The 17,423-nt window shown below is 43.2% G+C and overlaps 1 protein-coding gene across 7 annotated transcripts in view; it reads left to right on the top strand.

The window, feature by feature from the left end:
- PBX1 (PBX homeobox 1) overlaps positions 1-17,423 on the top strand; it is a 255,177-nt gene that overhangs the window by 195,268 nt on the left and 42,486 nt on the right. For 5 of the 7 annotated variants that reach the window (XM_056844312.1, XM_056844314.1, XM_056844316.1 and 2 more), the window contains exon 3: positions 12,930-13,180. In XM_056844312.1, the coding sequence (XP_056700290.1) occupies positions 12,930-13,180 (251 nt within the window). The remainder of the gene's footprint in view (positions 1-12,929; positions 13,181-17,423) is intronic. The other 2 variants (XM_056844313.1, XM_056844315.1) reach the window with 1 other exon arrangement.

Below are 17,423 nucleotides of genomic sequence, written 5' to 3' on the forward strand. Positions count from 1 at the left end.
ACTCTATCTGTGGGCAGAATTGAAGCCTCTCTCACCAACATATAAGAGATAGAGGTCATAGCAAGACACAGTCCTAAAATAGGAGGGCCCCCAGAGACCCATGTTTTCAGATGAGGTACTTTAATAGCAAGGCTGGCACACTTGAGCTATAGAGATGTCCATTTTGTTTTTTCCCTTTCCAGTTATAATCCAGGAGTGGATTTGAGCGCTCTTTCCAAAAAGCAACTGGTGTGGATAACAAAAAGCTACCTAGAAACACTAGGCCCGATATCCCCTCATCCCCAAAGCACATTGTACTTTCTCCCCAGCCTCTTTTGGTTTGGAATCTGAGGAAATGGGCTTTAATCTCCAGCTAACCTGCTGCCCTGCTAGAATCGTTCGCCCGGGCTTTTTGGGAAGTCGGTCCTTGAAGCCCCTTGGCTGCGTCTCCTCCCCCACAAGCCTCGCTGAATCGGATGGAGGTTGTGCAGCAACATCGCCCGTCTGGGGACTTGAACCTCCATCTGCTTAAATATGGTCTGAGGCACGCAGGAAAGAAAAAGGGGTGTGTTAGGAAATTCTGGACCTGCACCCCGCCTAGGGAACGAAGCTTTCATGTTTTCATGACAGCAGGGAGGGGTCAGAAGGAGGTGTGGTTGCATATTTGCCGATGGGAACAAGGTGTGTGTCCCTTTTTATTATTATTATTATTATTATTATTATTATTATTATTATTATTATTATTATTATTATTACAGTTATTTGGGTTTTTTTTAAAGACCTGAGCTGGTCCTTTGTGAAGAAAGAGTACCCTCTAGTGGATGTCTCAGTGGCCAGCAGGGTTTTCAGAACCGGCAAGCAGAAGTGGATTCCTTTCTGCTTGATTCACTTCCTATCTTTTCCTCTCTTCTCTCCCCCCCCCAAAAAAGTTTGGTGATAAATGAAGAATCTGTAGGGTCACCTTGAGGCAAGAAGAGGCACGGCAAAATGTTTCGGCTCCCCTTGCAATGATGCCCAAATCGGGGGAAATGGTGACCTTATTTAAGAAAAAAAAAACACGTTTTTTAAATTACTGTTTGCGATCTTTATTCAGCCCTGACCTGGATAGCCCCAGGCTAGCCTGATCTGATCAGATCTCAGAAGCTAAGCAGGGTCAGCCCTGGTTAGAATTTGGATGGGTGACCTCCAAGGAATACCTGGGCCGTGACGCGGAGGCCGGCAATGGCAAACGACCTCAGAACATCGCTTGCCTTGAAAACCCTAAGGCAGGGGTGTCAGACATAAGGCCCGGGCCCGGATCCGGCCCCTAGAGAACTCTTATCCAACCCGCAAGCCAGCCGAGGCAGCCACCCCACCCCCCCACTCTCAATCTGGGCTGGCGAGGCATGGCCCGGCCAAGTGACATTGATGTCATATCCGACCCTCATTACAATTGAGTGTGATGCTCCTGCCCTAAGGGGTTGCCATAAGTTAGCTGTGACTTCACAGCATACACACAGAATCTTTATTCAACTTGCCAAAATGACTCTTTGAGATTTTGTAAACCAGAAGTATCATGATGAGGAACATGTAACATTGTTCTTTGCGCCATGATCTCTTCCTATGTGCTGCAAAGCACCAGGAGGGAGCAAATGTGAAGCGCATAGGGAGGTCTTGGTCAAGTGTTCGTCATTCACCCTAGCCTCTCAGGCCAGTTGTGATGGCAACATATAACTCCGAGTCCATCCTTGGAGGAAGGATGGAGTTGTCCCCTCCAGCCAAGAAGGCCGATTCGCTTGTGAACTCTCTTTTTGGCCACATTGCCGTAACAGCTTTGTGGACTGGTACATTGGCAGTGCGCTAAACCCAAGAACAGAAGGAGAATCCCTCTGAAATGAAGACATTTCTCTCACATTAGAAAACTGGTGATGGAAATAAAGGTCGGAAGGCAGGCAGGCAATGCTCCCATTAACTATATCAGCAGGCTTTCTGGGCCTGGATCCAATCCATTGGGCACGTGGGAGGGGGGTGACAGCTTTACTGGCACCCTTCACATGTTGTTACCACAAGACCATCATAGGCAGAGTTACCCCCTTCTAAGTCCAGCTTAGGTTGGCCCTGCCGGCGCATCAGATGGACTAACAAGCGCTTTCCAAACCACACTGTGGATTTGCCTACAAGGCTGCTCTGGATGTTTGCCAAATGCAGCCTGGTCCTGTGAACTCAGGGGTGAGTTCCTGTCATGCCTCTTCATACACTGGACCACAAGGAGAGTTACCTTCAGCAATCTCGCTGAACATCCAGATTGGCCCTTTGAGCATGTGTGAATGTCTATTGGCATAACCCAAGGGGACGACGACAGAGTTTTTAGTTTCGAACACAAATGTAAGTAAATTTGGCTAATGAAGCTATTCTGCACCCAGTAAAGTTCACCAGCTCAAGTATTTGGAATCAGAGGTATAAATTCACCAAGCATCGTCTCTCTTTTTTTGAATTTATACCCATTTCTTCTAGCTGCGACTCCGGCTCCATAAGCGAAACATCCTCCAAACTATCAGTTTACTAGCTTTGTGCTTTGCGAAATTGCCTCGTGTTTCCGCAAAATGTGTGTTATTATGCCCTACTATTATATATGTATAAAACTATATATTAACAAACTCAAGCTAGATTATCATAATGCTGTTCCGTCTGAATGCGTGCCTAATAGCATGGCATAATAGCACTTCCTTTATGTGAGAGTAAGATTCCTGTTATTTTTTCCCCCAACTGTCACTCCCGGCATGGCGTTCTGTTCCTCCCTGAAGTCCCGGCTGGAATTTCTGTTCCCCTGGAGGCTGAAAGCAATGTTGCCTCCTCTTTTTGTTGTTGTTGTTCTTTTGTTTTTGCAAACATTACCCATTTCACAGAGTGGGGGGAAGAGCTGGGCAACAGCGGCAGGTGTGGGCCCTGTCAGTATAGCGAGCAACCTGATCGTGTGCAATTGCGGGTTGCTTTAGAAAATAGATCATGGAGGGAAAGCGTTCACCTCTCCGGTGGCACGGCGAGGCTGAATATATTAAAAGACAGAGGCAGAAAAGCTTTTAAATGTTGTTTTTGTCTTCGATTTGCAAGAATGTCGACTTTGAATAATGAACACTTGGACATGCTGGCCTGTTCGTTTATTTCCACAACTAATTCTGTCTGACCAGTGAGGTTCCCTTTCAAACTGCAGTTCCTACGTTCCTATCCAGTGAATGCCCATAATCATGGCATAATAATGTAGGATACGCAAAATGCACCAATGCAGAGACCATCCATATGAGGCTTGCAAAGAGCTTTGGCCAGGTGCAAGAGATGTGTGTGTGAAGTGCTGTCAAGTCGCTTCCGACTCATGGTGACTCTGTGAATCAGTGTCCTCCAAAATGTCCTATCTTTGACAGCCTTGCTCAGGTCTTGCAAATTGAGGGCTGTGGCTTCCTTTATTGAGTCAATCCATCTCTTGTTGGGTCTTCCTCTTTTCCTGCTGCCCTCAACTTTTCCTAGCATGATTGTCTTTTCCAGTGACTCTTGCCTTCTCATAATGTGACCAAAATACGATAGCCTCAGTTTAGTCATTTTAGCTTCTAGGGTCAGTTCAGGCTTGATTTGATCTATAACCCACTGATTTGTGTTTTTGGCAGTCCAGGGTATTCGTAATACTCTCCTCCACCACCACATTTCAAAGGAGTCTACTTTCTTCCTGTCAGCTTTCTTCATTGTCCAGCTTTCACACCCATACATAGTAATAGGGAATATGATGGCATGAATAGCTGGCTGAAGGTAATTGCTGTGCTGTTGATTGCTGAGGGTGGGGCTGAGAGTATTTAAACAGGCTCTGCTTGCCAGAGGCTGGCCTGAGCAGCTGGGAGAGAGACAGAGGAGGAGCTTAGAGAAAGCTGTAGCTGGCTGAAGGTAATTGCTGTGCTGTGCTTTTGATTGCTGAGGGTGGGGCTGAGAGTATTTAAACAGGCTCTGCTTGCCAGAGGCGCGAGACTTTGGCGCGAGCCGAAGGGCGAGAGCACAAGGGCTCTTGCCCTGGGACTCTTAGCCTGGGGGTCTGGCCTGGGGGCTCTGTAATATTTTTTTTTATGTGCTGAGTGTTTTACTTCTTCAAAGAGGGAGCCTTAAAAGAAGGTTTGCTAGGGGAACTATCAGAGTAGCCTAGGAAAGAGACTTCAGAAATGGATCACAGCATTGTGGCTAGTGAGGGAGCCGAGGCAGTAACAAGCAAGGTCTGTGGCATGTTTGTCTTTTTACCTGAGGGTAACATTAATTACACTTGCAGCAAGTGTAAGTTGGTAGCCCTGCTGGAGGAGAAGATACAGGGTCTTGAGGCACGCTTGTCCACACTCCATTTTTTAAAGCAAGGTGAAGAGTTCATGGACAGAACTCATGAAGTTCTCTTTAGCGAGCAACAGGAGCAGGAGAGTAAGGAATCTGAACAAACAACACAGGAGGAGGATGCATGGAAGAATGTGGCCCACAGGAGTAGGAAAATCAGGACACAACCTGATCTTCTCTTGCTCAGCAATCGGTTCCAGGATCTCCCAATAGACACTGATTCTGGGCCACTGGAAAAAGGGCTATCCCCCCAAAGCATGAAAGAAATTCCTCAGGCTCCTGCGCATGAGAGGACTCGTTCTTCCACCCCACAATTTAGGAAGAGGCGTGTTCTCATAATTGGGGATTCCCTCCAGAGAGGGGTAGAGTCTAAAGTATGCTGACCTGACTTGTTGTCCCGAGAGGTCTGCTGTTTACCGGGTGCACGCATCCAGGATGTGACAGAAAGGGTAGGAAGACTCATCAAGCCCGCAGATTATTACCCTTTCTTACTTGTTCATGTGGGAAACAAGGGGGTCTGCTATCTTAGACTTGATTCTCACCAACAGGGAAGAACTGGTCGATGAGGTTAAAGTAGTAGGCATCCTGGGTAGTAGTGACCACGTACTCTTGGAATTTACAATCTTGGGGAGAGGAAAACCTGTACGTAGTCAGACATGTAGGTTGGGCTTCAAATGAGCAAATTTTAACAAACTTAAAATAATACTAGGTAGAATCCCATGGTCAGAAATACTTAAGGAGAAGGGAGTTCAAAAAGGGTGGGCATTTCTTAAAAATAAAATACTGAAGCGCAATCCCAAACCATTCCTATGAGAAGGAAAAATGGGAGGAGCCTAAAGAGGCCAGATCACGCGAAGTGATGGTATCACTTTACTCTGCTCTGGTTAGACCTGTCTTCAGTTTTGGGCACCACAATTTCATAAAGATGTAGACAAGCTGGAACGTGTCCAGAAAAGGGCAACAAAGATGGTGAGGAGTCTGGAGACCAAGTCCTATGAGGAAAGGTTGAAGGAGCTGGGTATGTTTAGCCTGAAGAGGAGAAGACTGAGAGGGGATATGATAACTATCTTCAAGTACTTGAAGGGCTGTCATATAGAGGAGGGTGCCGAGTTGTTTTCTGTTGGCCAAGAAGGTCGGACCAGAACCAACGGGTTGAAATTAAATCAAAAGAGTTTCCGTCTAGACATTAGGAAGAATTTTCTAACAGCGGTTCCTCGGTGGAACAGGCTTGCTCGGGAGGTGGTAAGCTCTCCTTCCCTGGAGGTTTTTAAGAAGAGGTTAGATGGCCATCTGTCAGCAATGCTGATTCTGTGACCTTAGGCAAATGATGAGAGGGAGGGCATCTTGGCCATCTTCTGGTCACTAGGGGTGTGGAGGGGGGAGGTAGTTGTGAATTTCCTTCATTGTGCAGGGGATTGGACTTGATGGCCCTGGTGGTCCCTTCCAACCCTATGATTCTATGATTCTATGAATTAACCTAATCTTGGTGCATTAATGTTATATATTTAGGAGATTAACAGTGCTGGCAATGGTTTCGTGGTTTTCAGGTGGTTTTTTAAAAGGGATTTGAACGAAGAAGGAGGCAAAGCAGTTGCATGTGAGATGCCACATCTTGCCCATTTAATTGCAAACATAGCCTGTGTAGACATTAGGCCAGGAATGCAGGTCATGATGTAGTGGTTAGAGTGTCAGACTAGCATCTGGGAGACCCAGGTTCAAATCCCCCGTTGCCATTCTCCCCCTTCCTCCCCCCTTACTTACCAGCCTCTGACTGAAGTCCACCTCGCCCGGCTTTTCCAGACTCCTGGAAAGCCAGGTGGGGTGAAATTCCATTAGATCCTTGCTGCCAGCCTTCTCAGGACTTCGGAGAAGGCCGGCAGCATGGATCTAAGAGAAATCTACGTTGCGCTGCTTCTCTGGACTCTGGAGAAGCAGGGCTGCATGGATTTGAAAGAAACCAGTTTTGGGGTTTGGGTATTTTTTGGGTTCAGGTTTATTAATCTGAATATTTTTTGAAAAATCTGAGTTTTCCAGATTTTTCCAAAATTTCTGGGTTTGCTAATCCCAAATTTGCGCACCCCTACTAGCCACTGTTTATGTACTGAGATCTCATAACCACTGATTTTCTCAAGTTGCTGCCCAATTTTTACCTTATCCCATGTGTAGGCTTTGCTTTGTTTGCAGCTAGTTTTAAAAGTGTTCTTTCTGTTCCTATCAAGTTCCTCATGCAATCACATAGTAAAGTATGGTATAAATGTCCAAGATTCAGTGTGAGTCAGACTCCTACATTATGGCAGCTCTGGTTAGTCATATCTCCTGGTATTTATTTCTTGGTTTTTGTGTGGGTAGCTGAGCTGATTTCTATTATGTACACGTCATAATTCTTATTCTTTCCTTTATTGCTATTACTGGTTATCATTTTAATTTCATATCACATTTACTGTATCACAGTTTTGACTTATTCGGGGCTTTTATAAGTGACATTTCAAACATATAGGGGGGAAAAAACCTCAAGTACTGGAAAGAATTTGTAGCCAGACCATTATCATTTTGAAGCAATTTAAGGTATTTAATCCTTTGAGTCTGGAATGCATCTTTTATTTAAATGTACTTTCTGTCAAAAGTAATTGAATAATTCAAACATTCACATGGGACTAGGGAAAACAGATCTTTGAAGTGATCTCTTGATTGTAGAAATGTGTCATGGAAATAAGTTAGACGATTGCTTAGTTTCTTTCTTTCTTTCTTTCTTTCTTTCTTTCTTTCTTTCTTTCTTTCTTTCTTTCTTTCTTTCTTTCTTTCTTTCTTTCTTTCTTTCTTTCTTTCTTTCTTTCTTTCTTTCTTTCTCTGCTTGTCCTTGGATGCATGCTTGATTCTTACAGTGTTGGCTTTGTACATAACTTTCACCCAGACTATGGCTTGTATGCAATGGTAATTTCCATGTATGGATCAGGTCCCTTTCTATCTCTGGCTGCAGCTCCAAAAGTCCTCTGAAATGCTACTGCTTCATGAAAAAGGACTGTCAAGAACAGTATAAGGGAGGAGATGGAGATCTGTAGTGGGAGGAGGGAATCAGTAAAAATTATCCCAGCCTTCTGTCCACAGAAATCCTTAAGTGATGTTTGGCTCTTGAGATCCTTGTGAGAGAAATGCTTCTGGTTCAATCTAAACAAGTTTCTTGGCCAACTACTGTTGCATGAACTGTTCTCTTCTTCCAGTCCTGCCATAGGTGTTGTCCAGGTTCAGGCAGGTAACTGAGGTGAGGGATAAAGAGCGTCGTCAAAACACAGTCTGGGGGTCAAAGCACAGGTATTCAGTAGTCCAAGTGTCAAAACAAATCGATCAAATCCGAAAGGCACGAGTCAAGTCACTGTCCCGGAGGTCAAACACACCAAGGTTCAGAATGAGGCAAGAAACCATGGCAGGCACACGAGGGTAGTGGATGAATTGCTTCCACGGTGGCTCCCCCATTCCTGGCTGCTTTAATCGGGAAAAGCCTGCTGAATCAATTATTGACAAGTGCAACTCAACAATGGCTGAGCAGCCTTTGTGTTTGTCAGCTCCGATCCAGTGGTGACTCGAGCTCCCAGGCAGAGATTGACCAGTGCTGAGCTATCACCCGCATGCTTTGGCACCGGTCCTGCGCTTCTCTCCAGGCCTGCCTTCTCTGGCATTCCAAGGGCTCCAGCAACCCCAGGGGTGAGCCTGGTGGCTGTGGGGCTTCTGGTTTAGGTCCTGGGCTGTGGGACTGAGAGCGTGGTGTGCTGGCCTTGGGCTGAGACTCTCCTTCTGCACTTGACAAAGTCTCCTTGTCCGGCGGGTCTTCCTGCAGCATCTGAGGGCTGGGGACCGGCTTCCTCCATCTTCACTGAAATCAGCATGAAATAAAGAGGACCACTGTACTTGTCTTTCACAGGAATAACTCATTAAAATGTTGCTGCCACAGGAGACATTCAGAAGGGGCAATGTGTGTCCACAACCTTCGGTAGGGACTCTGAGCCATCATCATTATTGATACATTGGTTCATACTCTGATGGTGCACAAACGTAAGACGTGTCCCAGCTTAGTCTGGAAGAAGTTCCTTCAGCCCAACTTAAGTGGCTTTTCTGTTGGTGGCAGAGCCAACTTAAGTTGGAAGGAGGCTCCTTAGACTGGACAAAGACATCACACTTTGCCCAGTGGAGTCGTAGGATACATACCTATGGTTGGTGGCAAAAGCAGAGTGATTAATTTCATAGGAAGGCATATACCCCAGGATAAGCTCTTGTAAACTAGAACCCTCTTTGTGTGATGTGCTATACCTTATCTTAAACATTCATGACCCTGTTGGTTGCATCCCTCTTCTAAATGCCACAATACTTTTTCTGCACAAAGATAGCCAAGAAAGAGCAGCGACATAATTTGGAATCAAATCAATTTACTGATTGTTCTCACCACAAACCATCTCAGGGTTGCAAAGCCCTTGGAGATCTAACTGAGCGGTACTATCCTTCATTGATAATTATTTTGAAAGTGAGATGCTTATTTTTTTTTAATTGCTGAGGCGCCTTCTCCACTGTAAGTGTAGTCTACGTGTGAACAGTCTTCTGTCTGATCTTATCATGAGAAGAACATGATGCCCTCAATAAATAAGTGTCCTCTTGAATTGGCCTCACGTCCACCTTTGCTGTCACAACCCTGTGCGGTTGACCTGCAAAAGCTACAAAAGCAACCAGAACTGGCAACAGCCTACAGGGCTAGGCCAGACACACACAGAGGGCACGACATTTTCCGTATTTACTGACTGATTTGAATATTCTGGCCGCATCTTAACTCTTGTTGTGCCAGCTGCAACTGATTTGGCTTCCCCCTGAATGGCGACTCCTGGCAGAATCTTACATTTTACCCATAGTTCGCCGGTATGTCATCGCGGCTTGCAAGCTGCAGTATATGAGGACAGGAGTTCCCTCTTCCATTCCTTTTTTAAAATTTATTTATTTTATAAATTGAGGGTACAGAAAAAAGAAAGGAGGGGAAGGGGGAAACCAAAATAGAACATATTGTCCTCCGGGCCTTAACAAAATCTGTATTAAGAAGAGAGAATAAAAATATTGTCAGAAATTCTATCCTTAATCTATAACCCTAGAACGTCTTAAAACTCTATCAAATATCTAAACATACCTACTCTTTATATTTCAATACGAATTCTCAGTGCGAGTGCTTTCTAATATTTTGAATTGTCTATATACTGTTTGAATAGTAATCATAGAAAGGCTGCCATTTCAACTCAAATTCATCTATTGGTTTCTGATTTACCAATTGCATTAATTTAGCCATCAGAGCAAAGTTTAAGAGTTCGCTGGTCCCCCTCTTCCATTCCTAATCTACATTAAAGAAGCAACATTTTATATTGCTCACTTTCCTGAATTGTACATGTTTGTTTGCTTGTTTCTTTAGATTTCTAGCCCTCCCTCAATCTCTGGCCAAAGCCGAGCTCAAAGCGGGTAACAACAAAACAATAATAATAGAACAATAAAACCATAATACATCTACATGAATTAATATATGAATTAATATATCTGGACGGCGCATTCAAAGTATAGTCACCGCCGAGAGACCCGGCAGAGCCGTCAGTGCCCCCATATAGTTAATAAAACAAAAAGGGTGTGTAGTCAGGGCTTTTTTTTGTGTGCATTGATATTCACCCGTACTGAGTGCCAGCATCTTGGGGGGGGGGGCTCTCCCATGTCCTGAGGGGGGAATTGGTGAAAATCAGTGCAATTTGGTGCGTGCATGTGTGTATATCGGCACCTCTTCTCTTTCTTTACCAAAAAAAAAAAAAAAGCACTGTGTGTAATTTACCCCCCCCCCGTCCTCCCCTGGCTCCAGGATTTTCGCAACCTGGATTTGGCAATCCTTCCCCCCCCCACCCCCCACCAGTGGCCAGGAGGGACCCGGCAACCCTAGTTGAACCCCTGAAGCAATCTTCCTGCAAAGATGCTGCTGCCTTCATCCACCACCCCACCCCCTTTTTTGTCCCTAGATAGGAATCCGAGATAGTATCCTGAGGGAGGGGGGAACTTGGCTCAAGACCCTCCAGTTGCCAACTTCTGTTGTGGGATCTTTCTACCTCAGGTAAAAAATAGGCTGACCATATTTCCTTGAGACAAAAACGGGACATTGGGATGGCAAAAACAGGACAGCGGTTATGTAATATAAATGTAAGCCGGTCGGAGCACTTTTTCTATGAGAGGTTGCCCAGCCATGCCTGCGTGCAGCATAAGAAATGTCAGAACTGAAGGAAACAAACGTTGGAAGTGTAATGAGATGCAAATTGGGACAAAATTGACATTTTAATTAAAAAGACGGGATAGTTGGGAAATATGATAAAAACGGGACTGTCCCATTCAAAACGGTCCGCATGGTCAGCCTAGTAAAAAAGGTAAAGGTCATTTCTGACCCATGGGATGACATCACATCCTGACGTTTCCTAGGCAGACTTTGTTTGCGGGGTGGTTTGCCAGTGCCTTCCCCAGTCATCTTCCCGTTACCCCCAACAAGCTGGGTACTCATTTTACCAACCTCGGAAGGATGGATGGGTGAGTCAACCGCAAGCCAGCTACCTGAAACCAACTTCCGTCGGGATCGAACTCAGGTCGGGAGCAGAGCTTGGACTGCAGTGCTGCAGCTTACCACTCTGCACCACGGGGCTCTTCCACCTCAGGTGGAACATGTGAATGATGCTATGTAGCCATTTAGGTATGTCTGTAAAGACCTGCATCTTCAGTCCAAGTGTAAAGTCTTCAGTGCTTAAGAAAAGCATCAAACGTTTTGTACTGAAGTACCACATAATAACCCTTTCCCTCGGTTACACTCCCTTTTCTCTTGCCCTATCTCCTCTGCGTGTGCGCGCGAATTTATCTGTTCATGTCATCCTCTGTTTCTGGCTACTTATTCTTCTGAGAAAATTCATCAGTACTGTTCTAAGCAAAAAAAAAATTCATTTAATTAAAGAAATTATTTTTTCATGACAAAAACATTTGAGGTATTGAAAGCTAGTTTAACCTCCATAGGCTCATGACTCCTTTTGGGGAGAAACATAAATATTTCTATCACATACATTTGTGTTTACTGATCCTCCACCCTTTTCTTGCTTAGGTTGTAAGAGTATTAATGCAGTAGGGCCCACAGCTGCGAGGAAAGGTGTTATATGGCTATTTTAATCAATATATGTAAAAAATAAATAATAGATTTCTGTAAGTTAATGCCATGGCTACTTATTGACAATTTTTTTAAATGATTTTTTTTAAAAAATATATATATTAACCATTGGGGCATATTTTTATTCACAGGACACGTTTGTGCAGTTCTTAATGAGGATTTAGGGTCAAAGCTAGGGTTGCCAAGTGCCCAGTGGTAGCGGGTAAAATCCCACAGATCCAGCAGGCACTGCATGCATGCGCGCGCACACATGCGCACGCATCACTTTCGGGTAAACTTGGAGGTGACATGGACGCTCTGGCAATCTCGGAGAAAATTCTATTGAAACCATAGAGTTTTGGCCAAGATTGCTAGAGCGTCCGCATCGCTTCGGGGTAAACCCCGAAGTGACGTAGGCGTGTCACGCGGGGTGCACACGCATGTTGCGCCAGTCGCGCGAATCACGCGCTGAAGCCATGGCCCAAGAAAGCTCTTGCCGGTGGAGCTACGGGGCCTGGCAAGCCTAGTCAGAGTGTCAGTCATTTATTTATTTATTTAGCCACTTATAACCCTTGGGTCAAGGGGGCTTGATTGCCTGTTGTTAAATAATCAAATCAAAATAAATTAATCAAATATTCCTGTTCAGAATTGCCAAATATTCCTTGAAGCCACTGTATATAGGTGGCCTTCTTCCCCTTTTTAAAAATGTCATTGCAAAATTCCTCTTCTTGGCCATTTGCATCTAACTGCCAGCATCTCCAAGGAGGAAAAACTGGCCTTCTTGTACACTTAGCACAACTCCCTAGAAAAACTGGCCTTTATCATTAATAGCTGTGGTTACTTCACTTTAACCAGCATGGTGTAGTGGTTAAGAGCGGTGGACTCTGATCTGGAGAACCGGGTTTGATTCCCCACTCCTCCACATGAGTGGCGGAGGCTAATCTGGTGAACTGGATTTGTTTCCCCCACTCCTGCACTAAACCAGCTGGGTGACCTTGGGCTAGTCACACTTTCTCAGCCCCACCTACTTCACAGGGTGTCTGTTGTGGGGAGGGAAAGGGAAGGTAATTGTAAGCTGGTTTGATTCTTCCTTAAGTGGTAGAGAAAGTCGGCATATCAAAACCAACTCTTATTACTATTATATTTTATTTTTGTACCTGAAGGCCAATCTTAGTGCTCCAGGTTAGGAGCCGGGGAGAACTGTTCACTGAATCATTTACAATTATAGAAAATGTACCAAATGTGGCTTCAAAATAACGATAATTCATTAGCTTTTTCAAATGTAAATTTCATTGTTTCACAGCCAACAGTTAACTGTGTTTTATTGGGTGGGGGGGTGGGAGGCTGCAATTAGCATAAGTAGCAAACCTGTTCATGAATTTTAATCTCTGTTTTAATCTTTCCATTTTACTCTTCTCTCTCACACATACAGTGTTGAGTATTCGAGGGGCTCAAGAGGAAGAACCAACAGACCCTCAGCTGATGCGCCTCGACAACATGCTATTAGCAGAAGGGGTAGCAGGACCTGAGAAAGGAGGGGGCTCAGCGGCCGCAGCGGCGGCGGCGGCAGCCTCTGGAGGTGCCGGCTCAGACAATTCCGTGGAGCATTCCGACTACAGAGCGAAACTTTCTCAGATTCGACAGATTTATCACACTGAGTTGGAGAAATACGAACAGGTACCAGTCTTGTGCGTGGTACTATGACCTCTAACATAGCAGAGGCCAAAAGAAAAACCTGGCATGGTCCCATGGACAAGGTGCTAGACCTGACTTCCACATTATTCATTGTGCCGTTGGGCTCAATTGGTAGGCGTTCGATAGAACTGAAAGCGGGAAAGAGTGAGATTTTTTCCTGCACTGTATACTTCAGGCTGCAATTTGTGTTTACAAGTTTCACAGCTTCCCAATGAAAAAAGTCTCCCTGCAAATAAAAAGAGTACATTGAAAGAAGGTTGAGTAGAACCACTACAACATGGTGTAGAGTTTAGGAGCGGTGGACTCTAATCTGGCAAACCAGGTTTGATTCTCCACTCCTCCAGATGAACAGCGGACTCTAATCTGGTGAACTGGGTTTGATTCCCCATTCCACCACATGAGCAGCGGACTCTAATCTAGTAAACCGGGTTGGTTTCCTCACTCCGACACATGAAGCCAGCTGGGTGACCTTGGGCTAGTCACAGTTCTCTTCCAACTCTCTCAGCCCCACCTATCTCACAAGGTGTCTGTTGTGGGGAGAGGAAGGGCAGGTGATTGTAAGTCGGTTTGATACTCCTTACAGTAGGGACAATCGGGTTATAAAACCCAGTTCTTCTTCTTCTTCTTCCTCTTCTTCCTCTTCTTCTTCTCTGGCATTCTAGTTTTGTATGGGCCGGTCCCAACAGATAACCAAGCTGCCCCACTTGATGCATAGGGCCTGATTTAAATGGGATTCTAGCAGGCAGGAGTAACTTACTGATTTGATCTTTAATGTGCCCAGTCTTTCATTTAAGCTGTGTTGCTATGCATGCTGGGCCACTGCGCTTGCAACATTAGCAAACCAATGCAACACCTATCCAGGCAATGGGATCTCTGGCATGCTAACGGTGCATGTGAAACAGCTGAGAGCCTGGGTTATATGAGGCACTGGGTGCATGAAAGATGCCATGACCCAATAGCACCTCATTTAAATCAGGCCTAACATATTCAGTTCCAACAAAAGCTTTACTGCTTCAGTTAAACTGGGCCTTAGGTGATCCTAGCCAAGATGTCAGCTGTCTGCTGTAAATTGAATGGTGGTATAGTCTTAAACTAAGTAGACCTGGGCCATGGTTGTTTCCTCACAGTCACCCCGTTGACTACTTCGGGGCTGTGCCTTTATTATGCATGTATTTTCCGACCGTCAGAGGTCGCCTCGCTCTCCCCAAGTGTTTCCGCACATTTTGTCCAGGTTTTCTGGATGCCGGAGAACACTAAGCCAGAAAACACGGGCAAAACGCATGGAAGCGCGAGGGGAGAGCGAGGCAACCTCTGACCGTCAGAAAATGCATGCATAATCAAGGCAAAGCCCTGAAGTAGTCAGCAAGGGTGACCACGAGGACACAGCCATGCATAAATTACCCAGGGTTTGCCTCCTTGTTCAACCCTGACACATCTTGTGTGGTCTTAGACCAGTAACTTTTTCTTATCCCACCTTATGGTATGAAGAGAATACTTTTACGAATGTCAAGAAAGGCCAAATGAAAATAAGAATATAATCATTCTTTAGCTCAGAGAGTTGTTTTGTGGATTAATTAGACGTAGAGTCATTTTGCAGGCAAGCTTTATTTCTAAATATTTTAAAATAGCTTCTCGTTGGTGCCAAAATAATGTGTGGGTCCGGTGTCTCCAAAATGAAACAGGAGTTGGTTGAGTTCTTTCTTAAAAACAGGAAAAAGGGGGGAAGTACCCAGCCTTAAAAAACCAACAGCTGGGTACCCAAGGTTGGGTGGAAAAGATTAAAAAAAAAATTAAGGTGCTATACAAGGATTAAAAACATTAAAAATGGAGGATAAATGTTTTAAAATTTACTTTTATAATTCAATCACCATGACTAAAGTGATCTCATGGAATGTAAATGGACTCAATGAAAAAGTCAAAGGAGAGAGGATTTTCAGACTTTTACAAAAACAAAAATATTCATTAATCTGTCTCCAAGAAACTCATATCTCCAGAAAAGACAGAAAATATCTGGAAAGGCAAATATTAGGACAAGTCTTCATTTCATCATCTAAAACAAAAACAAAAGGAGTAGCTTTGTATGCACAACCTAATTTGAATCCTGAACTTGTTTATAAGGATGAGGAAGGCAGAATAGTGATAATCAGAACAAAGATATTGGGACAAAAGACACTAGTAGTTGGGATCTATGCCCCAAATGAAGGAAAGGCTAAGTTTTATGAACAATTACATGACATCTTGCTTCACCTATGCTGAAGAACAGATCTTGGTGATGGGAGATTTTAATGGAGTTATTTTGCCGAATTTGGACAAGAAGACCAAAGCTAAAGATGATAAAGACGGATGCCTTCCAAAAACTTTTTTTTCACACGATGGAGGAATTTAAACTGCAGGACATTTGGAGAACAATGAACACAACAGCTAAAAAATACACCTTCTATTCAGCAAGACATGATTCTCACTCCAGAATAGACATGATTTGGGCAAGTAAATCAATCTTTACGCAACTACGTAAAGTACATATCGTACCAAGAACTTTTTCTGATCATAATCCAGTCTCATTTGAATGGAATAATAGACAAGCATTTAGATGGAGATTAAATGATAGAGATGAGAAAATACAGAAGGAATTATCTATTCTAATTAATGACTTTTTTGAAATCAACGTGAATGGAGAAACCACCTTAAATATAGTCTGGGATGCTTTTAAAGTGGTAATCAGAGGCTTTATGATACAAAATAATACGGCATGGAAAAAAAGCAGCTACAATTTACAAACAATATACTTTGGGAGTTACAAAATTTAGAACAGCAACTTATTTCGGAAACACAAGAGAACCAGAAAAATATTATACTATTGAAGATAAATGCCCTTAAACACCAGTTAAATCTGGTGGTTACAGAAGAAATGAACAGAAATTTGAAATTTGCAAAACAACGATATTTTGAACATGCGAATCGCCCAGGTAAATTTGTGGCTAGTCAACTAAGAGATTTCTTTCAGAAAAAAATCATAGCCAAAATACAATCTCCAAAAGGACCACTTTATACAACAAAAGATATACAACAGGAATTTGTATCCTACTATGCTAAGCTATATCATAAAGATGACATTTCAGATAAGAAGATGGAAAAGTTCTTGAACTCCATTAATATAAAAAAATTAACATCAGCCCAAAAAATGACTATTGATGCTCCAATTTCCTTGGAAGAACTAGAAGAAGTTCTACTCTGTTTTTCGGTCCAGATGGAATAACGGCTTTGTTTTATTGAACATTTAAATCAAATTTGTTGAATCCATTTTTAATTATTTGTAACACAATATTAGATACAGGGACATCACCTGAAACATGGTCACATGCTTTTATTTCTCTGATTCATAAGACTGGAAGAGACCCTGAAAAAGTAACCAATTATAGACCTATCTCATTATTGAATGTGGATTATAAAATATATGCCTCTGTTACAGACCTAATTCATGAAGACTAAGCTGGTTTTGTTCCGGGAAGGCAAATTAAGGATAACCTCAGAGTTCTTCTAGATGCAATGGAATATTATGAACATAACATTCAACATAAAGCAGCCTTTGTTTTCCTTGATGCTGAAAAAGCCTTTGATATGGTTTCTTGGGACTTCATAAAAAAGTCCTAGAAAAAATGAATTTTGGTGAAAGATTTCAGAGAGGCATAACAGCTATATATTTGAAACAACAAGCAAAAATATTGGTTAATGAACCAATGTCGGATAATTGTAATATACAAAAAGGAACACGACAAGGATGTCCACTTACCCCTTGCTTTTTATTTTGGTCCTAGAAACCTTGTGCTGTAAGATACGAGAATCAAAAGATATCCATGGTTTAAAAATAAATAAATTTGAATTCAAAATGAGAGCATTTGCAGAAGACATACTGCTAGTATTAGAAGATCCAAATTAATCTGCAAACAAACTAGTGGAAATATTGAATTCATATGGCTGTGTCTCAGGATTTAAAATCAACCAAGAAAAAACACGAATGATATTTAAAAACTTATCTGAAACAGAGCAGAAAGATTTTTTAACTATCACAGGATGGGAGAAAACAAATAAAGTTAAGTACTTAGGGATTTGGATCTCATCTAAGAATAAAGACTTGATTACCAACAATTACTCTAAACTTTGGGAAACAATCAAAAAAGATATGGCAACTTGGATGAATAAAAAACTTTCTTTTATGGGCCGTATCTCGACA

This window comes from Euleptes europaea, chromosome 2, assembly GCF_029931775.1.
Source record: "Euleptes europaea isolate rEulEur1 chromosome 2, rEulEur1.hap1, whole genome shotgun sequence".
Classification (NCBI taxonomy): Eukaryota; Metazoa; Chordata; class Lepidosauria; order Squamata; family Sphaerodactylidae; genus Euleptes; species Euleptes europaea.